At 40.3% G+C, this 20,397-nt stretch overlaps 3 protein-coding genes across 4 annotated transcripts; 1 reads left to right on the plus strand and 2 right to left on the minus strand.

The window, feature by feature from the left end:
- Positions 1-2,048: 2,048 nt before the first annotated feature.
- pdap1a (pdgfa associated protein 1a) lies at positions 2,049-6,106 on the minus strand. Its single transcript, XM_083933283.1, has 6 exons — positions 5,942-6,106; positions 4,709-4,791; positions 4,531-4,605; positions 3,453-3,577; positions 3,167-3,318; positions 2,049-2,874 (listed from the first exon to the last, which is right to left on the minus strand). Exons 1-6 carry the CDS (start codon positions 5,952-5,954, stop codon positions 2,840-2,842), a joined length of 483 nt encoding a protein of 160 aa, XP_083789409.1. The 5' UTR covers positions 5,955-6,106; the 3' UTR covers positions 2,049-2,839.
- A 934-nt stretch (positions 6,107-7,040) lies between these two features.
- On the minus strand, positions 7,041-9,572 carry cby1 (chibby 1, beta catenin antagonist). Of its 2 annotated transcripts, none has more exons than XM_083932694.1 (5): positions 9,515-9,572; positions 9,174-9,272; positions 8,885-8,990; positions 8,602-8,714; positions 7,041-7,660 (listed from the first exon to the last, which is right to left on the minus strand). In XM_083932694.1, exons 1-5 carry the CDS (start codon positions 9,518-9,520, stop codon positions 7,580-7,582), a joined length of 405 nt encoding a protein of 134 aa, XP_083788820.1. In that variant the 5' UTR covers positions 9,521-9,572; the 3' UTR covers positions 7,041-7,579. The 2 variants fall into 2 exon arrangements, with proteins under 2 accessions (XP_083788820.1, XP_083788821.1); XM_083932695.1 differs by having other exon boundaries at positions 9,432-9,567.
- Positions 9,573-10,221: 649 nt separating this feature from the next.
- plbd1b (phospholipase B domain containing 1b) lies at positions 10,222-19,947 on the plus strand. Its single transcript, XM_083933063.1, has 11 exons — positions 10,222-10,302; positions 10,797-11,019; positions 11,584-11,667; positions 12,545-12,686; positions 12,770-12,916; positions 13,848-13,992; positions 15,271-15,471; positions 17,862-18,002; positions 18,115-18,300; positions 18,451-18,557; positions 19,307-19,947. The coding sequence occupies exons 1-11, from the start codon at positions 10,236-10,238 to the stop codon at positions 19,481-19,483; spliced, it is 1,620 nt and encodes a 539-aa protein (XP_083789189.1). The 5' UTR covers positions 10,222-10,235; the 3' UTR covers positions 19,484-19,947.
- The last annotated feature ends 450 nt before the right edge of the window (positions 19,948-20,397 follow it).

Below are 20,397 nucleotides of genomic sequence, written 5' to 3' on the forward strand. Positions count from 1 at the left end.
CTGTTTTCAGGCTTGGGTGATAGACTTTGGCCAGTCACAGGTCATTTCAGAGCGAGGGCGTTCCTTTTGGCTGTTCTACAAACGCAGATGCACATGCATGTCCCTTCAGATGGGTAGTTAGTAGATCATACCTACTGATACACACAGGCATATTCTGAAGGTGTCAACACACAGATGGTCATTTAAACTTTTAAATCATCGCCTTATGAGTAACGAGTGGTAGCTCTGATTCTGTCTTTAACCTAACCCTAACCCTTCATATCTAATATTAGCTAGCTGCTAATGCTATAAGTATTGACGCTTTTGCATAGTATGCCAGATTTGCTTGGCAACTTGTTTGATGAGAACGCTGTAGGATCTGTCCTTCAGATGGTGAGAGACTGATTCAATGGTTGACAATCCTGCAGGAGAAGTTGCTATTTCAGCACTGCTAACAACTGCCTACATTGGGGGAGGGGGGGGGAATAAAGAGGACAGAAGGGAAGGAGTGGGAGCCAATTTATAATCTACTCTTACACACCTGGACACTTATCTTTTCTTTGTGCAATAACTTTGTCAAACACTTAAGTGCAATGATTTAATCTTACTGCTCATTCCTGTCAGATACGGTCACATATGTTATCTTGTACATTTCCTCTACATTTAACTTATCTGATTTAATTTTAACTGTATTCTTACATCTACCTCATATATATATTTGAATAGTTTTACTGCATATATACTTTCTGTATCTATTTAGAGAAGAGTTTATCGGTTATCCTATACTGTATTTTTTTTATACCTCCTTTGTGTTTTTGTAAGCTGCTGGAAACTCAATTTCCTTGTGGGAGTCATCCCAAAGGATCAATTAAGAGAAGTTTAAGACTAAAGCAATCCAACAAAAAATACGTATCAAAAAGGGAATCTAAAAGAGTCTTACAATAAACGCAATAAAATGTGTCAATATCTGAAGCATTTCAGAGATGGAGAGAAAATGTTGCCAAAAGTTTAGCCTTCTGCTAAACTGTAGTCAAAGGCTCACGGCTACAGAAAATTCCAGTTCATGTTTATGTAGCTGGTTAAAGCCTCAAATCACAGGATGTCACCTCAAATGGCTTTACAGACCACAAGTTTACGGCACCAGGTTCACAATCACAATGACTGAAATTAACTAGTCCAGGTTACTGAATGAAGGGCAGAGCTCAGGACAGAAAGGTAGAGGTGCAGGACGACGGTGGGTGTTCCGTTTGCCTTTTCCAGAAAACTGCCAACCCCAGCTTTAACAGAATTACAAATTCCAGCTGCTTTAGGCAAGTAACTAAAAAACCCTTGGATATAAAACACAACATAGTGATTTATCTATTAATGAATTTATTTTTAGAAATGACTTTGAATACATGATGGAAAACTTAAATTTATTTTTAGACTAACTACATTTTTTACTTTGTGGTTTGTTCTTTAAGCCATTTCCATGTTATAGGGAACACCGTTTTCCTGATCAAGGCTTTTCCAAATCCCCCACATACTGAGTTACCAGTTTGTCACGGAGACCTGTGCGGTCTAAACAATACAAATGCCCTGCAGTAAAGTTTAAAATCTTCCGTTTTATTCTTACGCTCAGAGAGCTGTTTGCGGTCATTTGAGACTGTTATTTGTGGTGCTGATGTGAAGGACTATATCAGATTCTAAGTGTACCTAATAAACTCAGTCAGTGTAGGTTCTTTGTGGGACTTTAAAGACAGGAGAAAGACAGTAAACTGGTCTTGTGTAAACTTCGTCAAGGCAACAAAAGACACAATCCTTCCTACAGAACCACACAGGACCCCATCAGAAACAGAGCAAGGCCACAGTTACTGAGGCAGTTTGAGACAATGCTTTCAAGCACTGACGTTCAACAACTTAAAAATGCTTATTATAGGCAATTCAAGTAATATTCCAGGTGCTTTGAGCAATGGATTACAAAACATTCTGAAACACTTTTGAACTGACAGCAATAAGATGATTTGTGTAAGCAAAGTGTACATTTGGGTGAAAAGATCCATGAAAAAAAGCAAAAGAAACTAAATATATTCTACTTTCTAGATGTGCTGTGGAAGGAGGACAGCTATTTATTCCAACTTTGAATTTCCAATTGAAAAAAAAAGGGGATCAAAACATGGCAGAACCAACACACGGACATAAAGAAGCTGGAGGAGAAAGCAGAATATATAATATCTTTGTATGGCGAAGGGAAAAAACCTCAGATCTTAAGAAAATTATACCAATGTGTTGTGCAACATATCCACAAATACTAAACTACATTGTATAATTCCTATATATCAGTTTATCCTTTGAATAGTGTTCTTTTTCTCCATCTGTCACTGATTTGCCTTCTTACAAAAACAGGCGAGATGGAAGGAAAAGCAAAGCACCAAAGATATCCTCATGCACGCTCACTGTAATACCTGTCCAGTCATTAAGTAAACTTGTATTAGGTAACCTTGTAAAATTGTATGAATCAAAAGGAATGGAAATAACTTCAGCAGCTTCAGAATTAAAACCCTGGTGGGCGGGGAAGAGTAAAGAGGCAGTGAAGCACTTGGAAAACCTGCGATTGTCTCCTCTCAAGGAAGATAACTAGAGGCATCCCAAATGTTGCATTCCTCTCCATCTCACTGCGATCCACCCGTTTGCCCTGTCCTGACCACGCTGTTATGGAAGACCCACGCCCCTCTGATATGAAATGAGGGACAAGAGTTCAGGAGCACTCCTGATCTGATGCCATTTGTATTGGTCCCCCTCCCTGTTCTCCTCCTCCAGATCTCCTTCTCTTTCCATCCCTCTGAGACTGAAGTGCATGTTGAAGCTTTCAGGTGGAGGACTAGCGCTTCCCTTTGGCTTCTTCACCATCTTTTTCTGAAGAAAAATAAGAAGCAACATAAGAGAATTATGTAGGGCTCCAAACAGTGTGCAGCATGCGTGAGCTCGCCTCACTGGTGACTGAAACCACCATGTTACACAGTATGTAACTTGCTGAAATCCACAGAAACAAACATGACGCGATAACTGTTGATGTAGATAGTTGATGGCTGAGTAGGCTTGCCGTGGTAGTGAGCAATATCAGCAAAGTAGTTCATAATTTCGACCTCTCGTACACAAATTGTTAACTTTACAGAACTATTCGGCCTTAATTGTTGTGTCCTCCCACCTTTCCTGAGTTCGTCTCTCTTCTTGGCAGCATCCTCCCTCTGTTTCTTGATGATGGCCAGTCTGGCCAAGTCGGCCCTGGCCTGCTCAGTCTTCCCCTCGAGATGGAGCTTCATGTAGCGTTCCTTTGATTTCTGTTTCTCAATCTCCTCTCTGACAAAGAGAACAGATGGGCATACAAATAAGAAAGATTAATACAAATAACACGCCTGGTGCCACCAAAACTGTTTAATTTCAGAAGCAAAAAAAACACAAATACAAACATTCCTATCCTGTGTGATACCTACCTCTCCCTACGAGACAGCTCTCTGGGAGCAGTGACGTCTACTTCAGTCACCTTCTTGCTCTTCTGAGACACACGGTTGGGGTTCTCAATCTCTATAAGCCCCTCCACTCCACACTTCTTTCTGGACTGTGTGCAAAAGGAAACACCTTTATAACATTAGTAAGTAGGGCTGGGTATAGAACTTTTAGGAACCGACCAAATTGCCTCCGAAGTATTAAGTATTTAAAAATGAATCGTTGTTCATTACCAAATTTCAGTTCCCAAGGAGTAAATCTCATCAGTGTCAGTGAGCCAATAAGCACGAAGCAAGATCTAAGAATGCTGGGGATTGGCCGTCTAAAGCCCAGTTCAGACCAAAGATTCGCAACGAGAGGAGCTGACACTTGCAATGTGCAGGACTGCAACGTTATAAAATCTGCCAGTTCCCACCAGTGAGGCGAGGCGGTGTATCATCTCCATGTCAACAACCCTCTGTACTTCTGTTCTAACGCCTGAATTTTCAGGCTTTTATTGGTAGCTGATATAATTTGTAACATCATAGGACAGACATGGTGAGAAACTTGCTACAGCGGCATTTCTAGTAGTGATGAAACGGCGAAAATAGCGTTGGAGCTCGAAAATAAAAAATAAAGATGCATTGTGGTCCTGCAGAGATGTCTCGGGCCTACAAGTCATATTCTACAGACTTAAGAAAAAAATGTGTTTGGTGCAAATGCTCAAAGAAATCCCACTGAAATATATTTTCCAATAAAATGAGAATAATGATGCAAAAATTACTATTCCCTCCAATATCATGAATCAGATTGCAACTGCAATATCAGTCATATCAATCAGCAGCTACACTGATTACTACACCCAGTGACCCAACCATTGTTTGGGAGTAGTTTTGTCCTTCGAAAACACATTTCCACATTTCATTTATAGTTATAGTCACTGTGTATTTCTGTTTTCCCTCTGATGCTAAAAGTAAACACTGTGACATAAGGATAAAGTCAGAAGCTACAACTGAGTTTAAGCTAAATGCATTTTAGCCAGCAAACTCTGCCACCCCACCACATTGCACCCCTGCCCTCACTCACCTCGGATTCGTCGTCACTGCTGCTCTCATCCTCAGAATCACCGGATTCCACCTTCTCTGCACCAGGATTTTCGTCCTGTTAACATACATATCCAATTACACCAGGGAGAGGTCTCATGGACATACCATCCTCATGTCTAAAGGTATGTCCGTGTCTGCCACAAAGATCTTTCACTCACCAACTCTTTCTGCGCTTTCATCTGTCGGTCAATCTCTTCAGGGTTGCTGAATTGCTTCCCTCTACCCTTGTGGCCCCTTTTCCCTGTAACACAGTTGTAAGAGTTGCTATTGACAAATCAACTAGATCCAACGGTATTTGAGGTACAAAGTTTAATTAGCCATTCTACCGTTGGTTGTTGGTCACTTCAGTGTTTTATTATTTATTTTTAACTATTCAATTGTTTATTCTTCTCATGTGCCACCTGTTGATTTGCGCATGTTTCTTGTTTAATACTCTTAATGGTTGTCTTCTCATTTCTATGCTTTAATGTAAAGCACTTTGAGTTGCATTTGTTTGTATGAAAGGTGCTAACGTTTATTTTTATATTCAATACAGGGACACATTTACATTCCGTGCTACAACCACTCAACAGTAATGACAATGCAGTTTAATGTGATAAAATGAAAGGCTGGACTAGAGACTATGATAGTTTCATCAGTCAGAGTTTACAGTGATGTAATATTGGATGGTATTAGGTGGCGCAGACGTGGCTGTTCCAGCTCCTGGATGTGGGCCCATGTGCCCCTAAGCACCCCAGAGTTATAACATCCCAATACAGATCAGACCTGTTATTACAATCCTATATTTAAGATGCTACTGCAAAGTGTGAAAAGAGGCAGAGAGTGTGTGTGTGTGTGTGAGGGGTGGGAGATGAGTCACACATGACGTTCACTGAGGGCCGGCTAAAGTACCTTCACCGGCAAATGTCATGGCTACTAATGACTGTAAGATGATGACAGGACGGCAAAAGCAGCTAGATGCAAAGCTAGCTATATGCTAATGGAAACGAAACACTTGTGAACGTATCTGGTGAGAGACACAAACTACGTTTATCAGGAATTACAATAAATGATAATGTTTACGAGAGCCGAAGAGGTCTCCTGTGCACATGGTAACGATGGTAACGTTACAGACGACACAAACGGCCGGAAATAAAACAATCCAACCCGTTAAGATGCTTAAATTAACAAGTGTAAATATAAATAAATTAATGAGTCACTATTGGAACATGCTGTGTCTTTCCATAGTCGCCAACAACCGCAAAGAAACACCATGCTAACCGGTTAGCATGCTAAAAGCTAAGCATGTGAGCGTTCAACGGGAATTCACACTGCTGTGGCTAACAATTCGCTAGCTAGAATTAGCTTGCTAAGAATTAGCATGTTACATTCACTTGAATAATAATACTTACCGCCCCGAGGCATTATCAAAAGTGAAGTCTAACGTTAAAGAGATAAGGTCCGCTGAATATTCTGATTGTTGCACAAGCAAAGCCGGCGGTTTAAAGTGCTGAAAGAAAGGCTAGAAACTACTTCGTCTCTCCCGCTGTCGGATTCACAACCGTCGAAACTGCTGCATTAACTGACAAGTGACTGCGCCTGCGCAGTTAGGAGCATTCAACCAATCGCTGCACGGAGCTTTTGACTGACATGTACATCCACCAATTACCTAAAGAGAGTATATCACATAATGTTTTTTTTTTATTTATCATCAAATAGTATGAACAATTGAATAAGGAATAAAAAACAAAGCGACATACATTCCAAGACATGACAAAGGCACACATAAAAAGATATAAGGACAAACATTAGGGCAAGCTATAATGGCAGACAGGTTCACTTAATGTAATTTGAATAAAATGCAATAGCTGATTAGCATTTTTTGTTGGATTTAACATATGAAAGAGACTCGAAATATATTTTTAATTCTATTATAAATAAGTGGAATGAAGAGGTTGCCTTGGACATTTTGACTTTGTTTATATTGAATCTACCTTGTAATATGAAGACATTCAATTTGTTAAATGTATTATTGTGAGAGGAGCAAAGCTTTTTAATTATTGCACCAAAGTGACACCTAACTGTAGTTTTCCAAATATTTTCAAATGGTGATAAAAACTAGACACTTGTAAAATAAATGGATGATACTTTATCTTTTTTTTGCAGAAGGAAGAGCTGTCATCCATGTCAGAACATTTAGATATGTATGCATTAGTAGGGTAGATGTTATGTAACAGCTTGAGATGGAATTCCCTACGTTTTTGGACTAACTCTGGCTTTTTCTTCTTTCTATAGTGAATGCATCACTTGTCTCTGACTCAACAAAGTATCATTAGAATAAGGGGTTTGGGTAATATAAAAAAACACTGTGAAAGAAAAAAACTGCACACTACCTGTGATGGATTTGATTTTTAATCTGAATAGAAAATACAGTGAATCCAAAACATCTTAAAAGGAAAATGTCAGCCACTGCTTGCCACACTGATGTAAAACATAGATGATGCTGCGTGTTGAACGAAGATGGTCACAGTTACAAATGCAGGACAGAACAAAAATAAGTTGTCATTAAATATGATTAAGGGGTACCTACTTTTCCAATTAAATACAAGCAGAGCCAAGACCTACAGGAGTCCTCATTATGTGAAAAAGGGTGGGTACTTTATTTTTCCTCTGCACTGAGCATAAGGGGCAGCAGTAGCTCGGTCCGTGGGGACTTGGCTTGGGTCGCTGGTTCAAGTCCCACATACCAAGTACTCCATATGGACCAAGAACAGAGGTGGACATAACTGGAGAGGGTTCAGTTCACCTAGAGGCCCTTGAACAACACATCAAACGTATATGTTATGTATATGTTTGCATGTGTGTGTTTTTCAGGTCTGTGCGTGTGTAATATGTATAATAACAAAGTGACAAATTTGAATTTCCCCTCAGGATTTATAAAGTATGTCTTTTTTTTAAAAAAAACAAAGGAACACTTCTTAATTACATCAACACACTTCAAACTCTAAATGAAGAAAATGTCCTATGATGAAGGCATCAGATCGGATTTGTCATTTCTTCCTTCGATGTTGAGTCTTTATATCTTCCACTTCTTTCTCTATCAGGTGGTACTCTACGGTAGTCTCTGTCAACTAGAAGGGAAAAATGAAATAGAACAGATTTGGTACATCACTTTTACAATTACATCAACCATTCAATTAGTAATTAAGTGTGTGATTATAATGTATTAAGCACGCTTTTATAACAAATCCAAGCAGTGTTACCCTTTGCTAAACCTATGTTGTAAGCATGGGTGTGGAGCGTGAGGGGGATAAAATCTATGGGTCCATTCATACGTGACAAACACAGGTTTATCCAAGGTCACTGGTTCTGTGTGAGAGGGGTTTGAGCAGGAGGAAGCCAAAATAACCTTTACATGTACTTGCATATTGCATCTTTAATTTGATTGAGAATGTAGGGGCATAACCGAATGAGTGACGTCAAGATTGAAAAGTGGCTGGCAATACGCCCCTTGGGTTCCACCGGCACATACCGCCTCCTAACGGCAGGATCCACTGGAAAATAATAGTTAGGCTGCTTTCAGTGACGAACAGTAAAATAATTTCATATATATTTGCCAATGTTTCAAGTTAATGTTAGAGCAAGCCTTAGCTAACAAAGCCGTTGTTAGCCTAGCCGCTGTAGCGGCTTATGCCCATAGACAACAGAGTGATTTTGATTATTCATTCAAAGCAGCTTATCATGGGGAATAATAAATAATATGCCCTACGTATGCTTGGTAACGTGGAATTGTATATGATGTAATGTGTGATTGCGTTCTACTATTTATCATGCCAGTTTTAGTCTGCACTAAATGTCTCAACAATAATGGCCTACCACTTTCAGGCGGCTCCTGCCATTAGGAAGCGTTATGTGTCAGTGGAAAATGAGTGGCATATCACTCAGGAAATCTGTTTATGCCACTTTTGTGACCAACATACCCCTCCAGCGATATGCCGCTGTACCACTTGTAGCATACCATCGGCCACTTTCCGGTCTTGGTGCTACTGAATCAAAGCTGCTCAGTTCTTACCATGTCCAAGAGAATTTCAATCTTAAGTTTCAGGAGGTTATTCTCTTCCTCCAGTTGCACATTTCTTTTCTTGACCCGCTGTAGTTCCCTACCAGACGCATTCCCACCAGACTCTGGTTCAACATAAACAAAAAAAAAAACAAAACAAGAATTAATGCTGTTATTTTGTTATACTCAAATACCAAAAGTGTTTGATTCCCAAGAAAACGGAGAGGTTCTTTGCACTTTAACTGAGGAAGCAGCCATAGCACTGGTCTGCATTCTGCATGATCAAACTCATTACCTGATATCCACTGTCCCTCGTCAAATTTCCAACTCTGGCCTCCAATGTTCATCACAGGAGGTCCATACTCAAGACCCAGCTCTACTTCTCTTGTTGAACGATCCAACTAAAATAGACGAGGGGGTAAGAACACAACAGCTCAGTCTGCATTCACATCCAATGAGCACGTATCCTCTTGAGTAATGTAGATTAAATGAGGGAGGTGATACAGAGGTATGGGTATTGGCTTTATTTGACTGTATCCATCAGTGCAGGTCACTGCATTAAAACCGTGTGTTTAGAAACTCACCGTGTGAAGGCTGGACAGAGATGCAGATTTCCGAGGGGGAGTCTTCTTCGGACTGAATGTGTTTCCAAAGAGCGGCATCTTTAGTGATTTCTTAAGGTCCTGTATAAAAGAGGGTACACCGATGGTAGCATTAGTATACTATTTTAACAGATAGCATCACGTAGCTAGCTTCAGCAACTGTGTTTATCGTTGCTAACAGTAACGTTACTACACTACCGAGCTACGGCTAGGCGGCTAACACTCGCTAGCTCCTCATACCTGACATGAAATTGAAACAGACCTGCCCCTCAGGTGGGTTAGTAGGTGTTTTGTCACTGAAAATGTATATCTAATATATTTACCTCCATACAGACTATTTATTTAAATTCTTAACGCGATGGTTGAAACTATTTTCTCTCCATACAAAACCATACTTGCTACTGCGCATGTGCGAATGTACCATTCGTTTTAAATAGTCAACACTGAAATATTACGCGACTTTAAAGTAAAGCAGTTGGAAGGGCTTTGCCAACACCAGCAAGTTACAACATTTACAATGTAATCAGGCGCGTGTTTTACCTAGGGCCTTGTATTCATATTTATTGGTAGAAGTCACATTAGGATAACATAAATACCCCCTTTTTTAGGAGAGAATATGGAGCTGTCCACAGAGCAGGAGGGCATCGGCCTGATGATCGCGTCACTCGGCCTTCCCAAGCGTATATGTTTGTAACATTGTGTATGTAGAGAAATAATATAGATGTCTTCAGAAACTAGCCCCGTGAAAACCGACGTCTCAGTTGATATAAAAAGAAAATGTACAACGTATGTGTGTCACACCGCCCCAGTGGCCTAATGGATAAGGCACTGGCCTCCTAAGCCAGGGATTGTGGGTTCGAGTCCCATCTGGGGTGTCTCTTTTTTTTTTTTTAGAAGTTGATGCGGACGCTCATCCGGACGGAAAATGTTTCGAGCAATTAAAAGTAACGGCAACTGAAAAACTCATACTGCATCACCGTCAGGAACGTTTATTTATTTCAATATATGAAAGGCGGCGATTCGGAGGAAAAAAAGTCGGCTGACATGGAGAAGCAGAGCATCAAACTGTGCGTGTTGCTGAGCACCTTGGCTGCATCATTGCAAACTTTCCGTGAGTAACGTTGCCGTTGCGTCTCTGAACATGACGGAAGCTAGTTATGAATCCAGTAGACATTTATTCAGTTAAACCTGCTGTTTAAAAAGATGGCTAGGTGTTATATAATGCAAGTGTGTCTTTGTTCTATTCTTCTCTATTCAATTTTTTATTATTATTGTTAGTATCTAGTGTTCATTTTATTATTTATTTTACAAGGTGTTTACTGGGAGAACACCTTGTGTGCTTCCTTTTATGTGAAGACAAGATATCAGATTTAGTTTCAAATAATAATTTATATTCCGTATGTCCAAGTAACCACTCTAATCCATGTAAACCCCTGTGTTAGTCTAGATGAATATTAATTGGACAGAAACCAGTACAACAACAAATACATTTATTGTTTTTATTTATTTGTATAGTTAATTCTATTGGTGTCATGACATTATCTTACATAATGTGTGTTATCCAACCTCAACCCTGTAACCCTGCCCATCCTCCGACAATGGTAGAGCTCCAAGAGGCCACCGTGTACTGGGATGCTGCCCAGAAAAGTGTGATCCTGAAGGAGGGGGTGATGGAGACAGAGGGGGGAGCCTACGGTTACTTCAATGACACTTTGCTCCTCTCCGGATGGGGTGTCCTGGAGGTCCGTGCAGGTTATGGAGGAATCACACAGGAAGATGAGACCACCTTCTTCCTGGCAGGCTACCTGGAAGGTTATCTCACTGCTGGGTGAGCGTCGCACTGTCTTGTAGTGAACGTCAACTTAAACAAATCTGTATGAAATATCTCAAACCAAACTCTTTGAGCCCACAGAGTCACTGGGAACTGTTATACATGTTCATAAAATGTAACACAAAAGCCGTTATTGTTGTATATATAAAGCTGATATATATTTATATATATTGATCTATATATACATACATATTGACATCACTGAGTTGGTTTGATCTATTGCATTATATTTCTGATTACAATTTTGACAGTGTAGCAAGTAACTGTAGCTGTGACTGTTTACAGGCATAGACATGGTTTAATTCCCTCTCCTCAAAGCAATTTCAGTCAAAAAAAACAACTGGACTGGTTTGTTTGTCTAGGAAGACGTTTCACCTCTCAGCCTGGTCAGATGCGTACATGAACTGATGAAGCCTCTTGGATGAGAGGTGAAACGTCTTCCTAGACAAATAACCAAGTCCAGTTGTTTTTGACTGAAATTGCTTTGAGGATAACGATGACCTGGACGAATGAGAACATTCACAGGCTTTAATTCCCTCTGTTCTTTTTATTTCTCCGCAGGCAGATGTTCAGTCATTACGCCAACATGTACCCTCAACTCATAAAGGATGACATGGTTTTGAACGCCCTGAGAAGGTTTTTAAGGTGCGGTCTCACTGTTGTTTACGAAACTAATATTTATTGCATCACAGATACAGTAGGACACATATATTACACACATATATATAAATAAATGTCATTTTAAGTGGGGAAAAAAACAACCTTAAATAGATAATTATGATAACTGTCATAAAATGAATTAAATGAAATGTCATTAAAAAAAATCATAGTGTAGTACATTTTGGGGTTGATAATGCACAGCAATGTTAAATTTTTATGCAATAAACACATAATACATAAATCAATAAATGATAATAATAATTATTATAATAATAATAATCTAATAATTATACGTAATACACAACAATAATATATATACGCTCTTTATATATAAACTTCTTCTACATCAAATGAGGAGATGAGATTTTAAATAAAATAAATTCTACTTGATTTGAGCTGTTACTTATGCCCAAATTAATGTTACAGGTACAGGACAGGAAAAGCTAGCAAACTGCAGTCAGTTCCAGAATCAGAAATACTTTAATAATCCCAGGGGGAAATTGTTTTCGTTTCAACTCCAGCTATACAAACAACATATTTAACAACAATATTATACAGATTATATATGCCGTATATATTTGCGAGGATATCTATGATAATCCCAATAACAAAAATTAACCCGGATTAAATGATTGCATATTTTATGTAGAAATTCAAACTTTAACATATTGATTGGTGAGAAATTGTCAGCTATTGTCTGATGTGTCAAACACTGGATTATACTGAATGCCAAAGTGAATTTTCTGCACGCAGTGATTGTTATAATGAGTTTAGTGAAATCAAGATTTGAGAATCAGACAAATGCACTCATTAGTCAGAGACGCAGCCCACAGTGGCGCTCAGCTGTCTGAATAATCCGCAGCAAACAGGACCAGTGGGCCAGAGAGCAGGTGAAACTGAGGAGATACAGCGACCCCTTGTGGAAGCATCTGGGACTGATCCTGGCCCAACTGGACGGACTCCACGCCGGAGCTGCACAGTGGGCCAAGAGCAAACACAGAGAGGTGTGTGAATGTGTTATGTGTGTTGGAAAAATGGTGAGAGAGTTGTCACAGTATCATCTCTGCCACTTCACCATCCTCCTCAGCCCCTATCAGCGTTTGCCTTTCAATTTCTGAATGGCGTCGGTGACCTCTTGGACCTCATCCCAGCTCTGCAGCCTCGCTCCAACTCCTCCGCAGGGACCGGCGCTTTCAGAATGCCAGGAATGGGCCACTGCACTGCTCTGGTTAAGGTTAGGCTAAATTCATTTGGCTCGAGCTGTGAGGAAAGCACTTGGGAAGCCTTAACACCTAATTAGTTTTCATTGTGGGTCCTTATGCATGGGTTTTTTCTGTATGTGAGTGCAAAAGGCCATGTATTTCTACTAGAACACATTAACATGCTTTAATGTTCAAAAAACACATTATTTTTCTCTTACTGTGTGTCTGAATATACCTGTATTCACCCTCTGTCTGATACATTTTGTTTTAGCGGCTGTCTCTTAAAGCCCCACTTCTGAAAAAGCCCACTCTGCTCTGATGGGTCATTATTTCTGGTTCTTCCGCTGCCGTCACTGCAGCCGGGGAATGACTGTAACGGCACTGTAGCTGCAATTTCTAGCTATATACGGTATAATTATGTCTTGGCAGAAGGTCTTTGGCATTTACACCATAGACTATAAAAAATGGATGTGGCCTCTACGTCGAGGTCCGTTCTCTCAACTTGATCCAGTCGTACACGCCTACAGGAGTCGCCATCTTGTCTCTTTGACGCCGCCACATTTCCTCTAACCAAAAAAGGGCACGTATGTGACGTTGGTAGGAGGGAGATAGGTCTATCTGGCTGACGTTTACCTCCGAGGAGAAGTGAGGGTGAGAGGCTAACTGTCACTCAAGAGGCCACGCCCGTAATTATTCATATACTTTAACCTCCACTCAGTGAACTGCATTTTTGGCACTTCCTAATTGGATCAACCAGGAAGTCGCTGTGGTGGGGCCCGCTTGATTTAGACTCAACAGGGAGATTTGTAATCGAGGGGCGTCTGCCCTGAGCAGCAACAAGATAAATCCCCCCCAAGAATGATTCAGTGAAACGGCATTCATGCTCTAACCAGCACATTGTGTTATTACTGCAACATCAGACATAACATGCACAACCCCTGATCTCCCTCCTCTGTGTTCAAGGTGCTGCCAGGCTTTGAGAACCTGCTGTTTGGCCACTCTAGCTGGTATACGTATGCAGCCACCATGCGCATCTATAAACACTGGGACTTCAGGGTGTCTGACACACACACTGCCACTGGAAAGATGTCGTTCAGCAGCTATCCTGGTACACACACACACACACACACACACACTTGCACAAAGTACAAAACCACACATGCAGCTGCGCCAACAGACGCAGTGAAGTGAGATTGACAGCTTATAGACGTAATAGTGTTTTCTGAGTACGTGACCTGAATTTTGAAGTGGAGTTTGTCCACCTACAGCACAGCGCAGCACAGCACAGCACAGCGCAGCACAGCGCAACACAGATTTCTTGTAAAATCCCTGAACTGAGGTGAACTGCTTGTCCTTAATCTACATGGTTTCATTTTCATCTTCGAAAATATAAACACTGACATCAAGGATTTAAACCAAATCCTCAATGTACATTCTCTCCTGAAAGTAATTCTTCTTCTAAGCTTAGTCAGTGACAAAGAAACTGTGTGTGTGTGTGTGTGTGTGTGTGTGTGTGTGTGTGTGTGTGTGTGTGTGTGTGTGTGTGTGTGTGTGTGTGTGTGTGTGTGTGTGTGTGTGTGTGTGTGTGTGTGTGTGTGTGTGTATGTGTATGTGTATGTGTATGTGTATGTGTATGTGTGTGTGTGTGTGTGTGTGTGTGTGTGTGTGTGTGTGTGCAAAAAACAGCCATGATGAAATCTATCCCCTCACTGTAGAGTCAGATGACGAGGAGTAATTTTGTGCTCCGGGCCATAAAAATCCTCTTAAAGGCTCCATCGCTATAAGAACACAAGTGGTTTTAATGTACTATTTTAAGAGGCAGACAGGCCAGGGATATACCGTCACTATATTAAAATGATGAGATGACTGATGTGTGACCCCTGCAGCCTTCTTAAGCTGCTTTTTTCACAGACATTGGGAAACATTTAGCACACACAGCAGGTTGGGGGCCAACAGAACAAGAAAAGATGCAATACCAATACTTCCTGTGGAAGTGGAAGTGGGGTTATGGAACTATCCATCTGCCTGTGATTTACATTATTGATAGAAGCAGCAGTATTGTATATGTATTATTAATAGTAACAGGAGCAGCAGAATAAGTAGTAATAGAAGCAGTTTCAATGGTAAAATAATTGTAGTAGAAGTGCTCCTGCTTCCTGTAAGTAGTAAATGTAATAGTGCAGTAAATCTAGTAAAGCCAACTGCTGGTTAGCGGTAAACAGCTAGCCTGGCTCTAACGTTGTTTAAGGTGCTGATAGGCATCTGTAAACTCCACGTGAGCTGTAGGTGAGGATAGGAAATGATCCCGAAATACTCCATCTCTATTATTTATCCTTCTTTTCTCACTCCCTCTACCCTTGGCCTCCCCCATCTCTTCCTGCTCCAGGCTTCCTGATGTCTCTGGATGACTTCTACCTGCTTGGGAGCGGCCTGCTGATGACTCAGACCTCCATCGGCGTCTTCAACGTCTCTCTGTTCTCTCAGCTCAGCCCTCACAGCCTGCTGGCCTGGCAGAGAGTCCGCCTGGCCAACAGCCTGGCACACAGCGGAGAAGAGTGGGCGCACGTCTTCTCCAAATACAACTCAGGTAAAACAATGTCAATGTGAGTGAAGTTGGTTTAATCAAGCAGGCAAAGCTTAGTTACCCTCTGTGCAAAGACTTAAATAACTATTTTTCTTCAGTTGAACATAATCTGTTCTTTACCCTTAAATCCGTTAAGATGTGTCAACAAATGACATGATGGAGAACTCCAAGCATTTTAATCATACAGATTTGCATATTATAACAATCAATCACACAATCTCAAAACCAAAGAAATGCTTCACAAACAAACTAAACTGAACAAATTTGCCAGTTTTATATCTCTGCAGTGTGGGCGCTATCTACCCAGAAGCAATTGCTGTTGATAGCGTGACGTCTTAAATAAAGAATCCAAATACATCAAATAGAGAAATTGTCAGGTGACCACAGATGTTATTATAATTCACACTGAGAGAGACATGAATGTCTTTACTTAATTTCATGACAATCCATGGAACAGTTGTTGAGACATTTCACTTGATCCCTTATGCCAACCTTACGGTATGCTAGAGTAAAAGTCTGGGGACCACCAAAGTCAGCAGGGAACCACAAGTGTTTGTACCAAATGGTGTGCAAAAAACACTGAACAGATGCTCAGATATTTCACAGGAAAAGGTTCAGGCCTCCCCAAAGTTATTACAGTCCATCATCAGGGGTCGTGTTTGCATGTCAACCCAAGATTTGCAAAACTTTTGTGAGATGGTTGAGATTAGGCAATGACTGCGAATGATTGCGGTTAGGTAGTTGAGGTTTGGAAATGATCTTGAATAGTTAAGGTTAAATTATTCAAGTTAGGCATTGACCTCATAGATAGTTGAGGTTGGGCACTGACCTAAAATGGTTATTGTTATGAGCAGAGAAAGTTTCCGGGTTACCATCTAGCCACATCCATCCTCAGGGGGACATGAATGTGTGTACTCTAACTCGAGTGAAGTATGTGTGTAATAGGACGACGGGGCGTGGCAGGGAAATAAGAACAGACACAAGGAAAATGAGACTTGCAAAAAGGCATGAATGATTACTTTAGTCTAGATCTTACACCTTGACTATGTAAAAATCCACAGGACAAGTTTCCATAGAGATTTAACAGACTTTCGAACAGTCCATCCTTCTCATTACACAGCACTTGTGTTAATTGGGCAGCTGCTTTGATCTTTCACGTCATGTTGCTATGGGAGGGCAGAGGAGACCAGGACAGAGTGTTCTTGAGACTGACAGTCCTCTCATCACCCAACACCTTCCGCTCTAAAAACTCCCCGTCCTGCCATACTGTGGTGCTGGTCTGCAGGCTGTTAGCACCAGAGCCTTTACTTTGCCTGTGTTTACCTCTCATGTTGGCACGGTTTGGTTTTATTGTCGGTGTAAGTCGGTAACTCCGGAACCAGCAGTTCAGATCCCCAGACACATGCAAGACTCTGCATGTTATTTTTCCCATGCCAGTCATGTGCTAGAAAACATCTGGATAACAGTGTGACTGTCAGATACTGGTCATTATTAGATAACGCTTCTGCACAAATCTTTTCTTTCTTCTAGAAAGTCAGGGGTTTATGTTAACACAGTGTTAATGTACTTTATAAGCTTAATGTATAGATATTTAATCCACTGAACATTACATTGTGGCAGACAGTCTAACTTTACCCATCGGTGTGCTCAGGACATGTGTTATTTGAAACATTGTTCTGCTTAATATCCTGTTTGACAGCCAGCTTCAGGAATTTTAATTTAGGCTAACAGCACGCTTCTCACAATGACCATGTCAGTCCGTCACTTTGTATAGCAGCAAACAAACTTTGGCTATGTAAAGATATAGTGAAGTAATGACGTCCTTAGCAGAGAAAGAAAGCCACTCTTCCGCTGTGTGTTGTAATCCGAATTATCTTGCTCGTACATTACATTATTATTATTATTTTTATTATTTATTAGTGCATTGGCAATAAAAGAAACCATTGGCATTTCACGGTCTGTGAGAGCTGTGTGGAGACGATCCATACCCACTTATTTCAGTTTTTTAAAAACAGCTCCCTTAAAAGCAAGTTTGTTAGCTGTCAGGGTATCCTTAGATGTATCTGCAGGGACAGTTTTGAAGATGATCCATGCTTGCAATTGTAGTACCACACAATTATGGTGTAACCTTGACCAATAAAAATAATTAAGATAATTGTTTTACAGTGATTTACGTATTTACAACAAGCTTAAGTTCCTCCAGGTGGATTTTTAATGCAGCCTGCCCAAGAAAACATGCTTTGGAAAGTGGCAGCAGATATGTAAAATATGTGTAATATGAGGTTAAAACATGCCACTCCTTTTAGTATAAAGTGATACTGACCTTCAAAACCCATGTGGATTCTCTGTGTCAGTGAGGCAGGACACTGAGCATGCCCCCCTCTGTATTCTAGGTACATATAACAGCCAGTACATGGTGGTGGACCTAAGCAAGGTTTCTCTGGGTCACAGTATCAGGGATGGAGCTCTGACTGTGCTGGAGCAGATTCCTGGGAAAGTGATGCACTCTGATCAGACTCAGGCTTTACGCAGAGGTAAGAAACAAATCGCTATCTATATAGGTTTTTTTCAGTTTTATCTAGGAGGGCTATTTTAGGTGGTAATATGTCTGGACAACCTCAATCTTTAGTTTGCTACATTTGGCAGGTTATTGGCCATCCTACAACATACCATTTCATGTTGAAATCTACAACCTGAGTGGGTACGGTGTGATGTGGAAGAGATACGGCGAGGACTTCTCATACGACCTCTGTCCCCGAGCCAAAATCCTCCGCAGGGACCAGGCCAAAGTGTCTGACCTCAGCTCCCTCAAATACATCATGAGATACAACAGTAGGCGTAATAATAACTCTTTCATTCTGTATATTTTATATCCATTCATTGCTCAAAGGGCTCCAGGGATGTTTATGATAACACACACATAACTCGGGACATATTCAGACTGTAAGCAGCATGACAAAAGTCTGACTATTTCTGTTTCAGACTACAAGAGAAACCCGTATTCCAAGGGCCATCCGTGTAAAACCATCTGTTGCCGAAACGACCTGAGACCAAGGAGACCGCGCCCAGGAGGTTGCTATGACACTAAGGTCAGAGGTCATCAGCTTATTAGTGCCAGAATCATGTTTAAATTATGTACTATAAAAAAGGTTATAACAAAATATTATTATACTGAATTATTCATAGGTTCATTTATGTGTTCAATTTGGTCTTTTATGTTCCCAACTTCCTAAAATGGTTGTAAAACCAGAAATTATATATTTTTTTCTTTACCCATTTTGTTTAGTCGTTTAATTTTTTAATTATATTTCAGAGTCCACAGATTCCACAGCCATCCTATAGGCACAGTGGTGCTTCAAGCTAAATGCTCATGTCAGCATGCATGCTCACAATGATAATGCTAACGTGCTAATGGTGTGCAGGCATAATGTTTAGGATAATGTAATAGACGTGTTTCAATCAAAGATCCAGAGTATAAGATATGTTCACTGGGTTAACCTGCCTGAAAGAGCTGCTAACATGGAAATAACTTAGTTAGTCTGGAGCGTTCTTCAGAGGATTTTCTACTCTAAAGGGAAACATAACTGAGGGAACACTGATCCTTTTCATTTCTGGCTTTAAAAGGTCAAATTGAATTTGATCAGCAGTTTTTAAAATGTCACAGAACCCACTTTTGAGCTCAACGTTATAAGTGAAGAGCAGGTTTTTGAATGACCAAACTCCATAAATAGCAAAAGAAATGTCTTCATGGTTGTCTATTTGATATTTGAATCACTTTCCCCCTTTTACTCACTCCTTCCCTTGTGCCTTCCTTACTCATATTTATCTCATGGCACAGGTGACGGAGTACTGGATGGCGGTCCAGCTGGTCTCGGAGGCTATTAATGGTCCCACAATGCAGGGGGGGCTGCGTCCGTTCTCATGGCAATCCTTCAACCTCACGACTCATCAGGGTCTCCCACACACCTACAACTTTCCCTTTGTCACTATGAGGCCCGCGCTGCGTCAGCCCTGACAGCAGAGACAGAAGAGACCACCTATCCAGGTAGAACAGGTTATGTTTCCTGTTCAAATCAGGAACAACTGTTTGTCACAACGCCGAATATCCTGGTAAAACATGTTAAAAGTATCCCTTTAATGTGGTCCAATATATATTTGAAATATAAATCCATTTTAGATTCTCAGACAATGCATTATCGCAACTACAAATAGTCATTAAAGGATTAAATACAGACACGGGACAATCTGAATTCATTTCCCACTGTCAAATATGCAGTTTATTTGAGTTTAGTGTTACAGTCATTTATTTTAAAGCAGATTAATGCCAGTCTGAGGTAAAAGGACAATGGCTCATTGACGATTTGCTGTTATTAATCAATGAATTGACTATTTACTAATCTAAAGTATTAAAAATAAAATGTTGTAATAAGTACATCATTCTAAAATGCACTTTTAGAGCAGTTTGATAGTTTCAGCTGAACACCAGCCATTAGCCACAGAGGATCCTGTTGTAATCACTACTGCACTCAGAGTGGCAGCATAACGACAGTGTACTCTGAACTAACATGAGGATTTATCAGCAGTGTTTTAACATACTGTTTAAAAGTTTGTTCCACAAAGTTTGGGATTTTAGCCATCAGAGAAATGCTATTAAAGAGATATTATGCTGATCTGAATCCAGGTCTGTGTCACCTGAATTAAAGAGAGACTTGGATTAAAATGGGTAAAGTATCCCTTTACCGTTTTTATTTTTTAAATGAATACTAATTTATTTGATTTGTTTTAAGTTCTATGCAATGTTTCCTCAGGTTTATACAATGTGGAACAAAATAATCTAAATAAGTATTGACATGAATAAAGTCTTCATATATTGGAACCTGTGTTGTGTTTTCTCCTTTATTTGGTATTCACAATAGCTTTACAAAAACT

The sequence above is a fragment of the Echiichthys vipera genome (assembly GCF_963691815.1).
Source record: "Echiichthys vipera genome assembly, chromosome: 18".
NCBI classification, from domain to species: Eukaryota; Metazoa; Chordata; class Actinopteri; order Perciformes; family Trachinidae; genus Echiichthys; species Echiichthys vipera.

Bases quoted from the DNA above. Each gene is read 5' to 3' on its own strand.
- pdap1a (XM_083933283.1), bottom strand. The intron at 3,578-4,530 runs GTGAGTGAGGGC...TTTTGCACACAG, and splicing joins GCAGTGACGACGAATCCGAG to TCCAGAAAGAAGTGTGGAGT. The intron at 2,875-3,166 runs GTGGGAGGACAC...ATTTTTCTTCAG, and splicing joins GAGAGACGAACTCAGGAAAG to AAAAAGATGGTGAAGAAGCC.
- cby1 (XM_083932694.1), bottom strand. The intron at 8,991-9,173 runs GTGAGTTTCTAA...CGTCTATTTTAG, and splicing joins CTCTGTCCAGCCTTCACACG to TTGGATCGTTCAACAAGAGA. The intron at 8,715-8,884 runs GTAATGAGTTTG...ATGTTGAACCAG, and splicing joins CGAGGGACAGTGGATATCAG to AGTCTGGTGGGAATGCGTCT.
- plbd1b (XM_083933063.1), top strand. From the start codon at position 10,236: ATGGAGAAGCAGAGCATCAAACTGTGCGTGTTGCTGAGCACCTTGGCT. The intron at 11,020-11,583 runs GTGAGCGTCGCA...ATTTCTCCGCAG, and splicing joins GAAGGTTATCTCACTGCTGG to GCAGATGTTCAGTCATTACG. The intron at 15,472-17,861 runs GTAAAACAATGT...TCTGTATTCTAG, and splicing joins CTTCTCCAAATACAACTCAG to GTACATATAACAGCCAGTAC.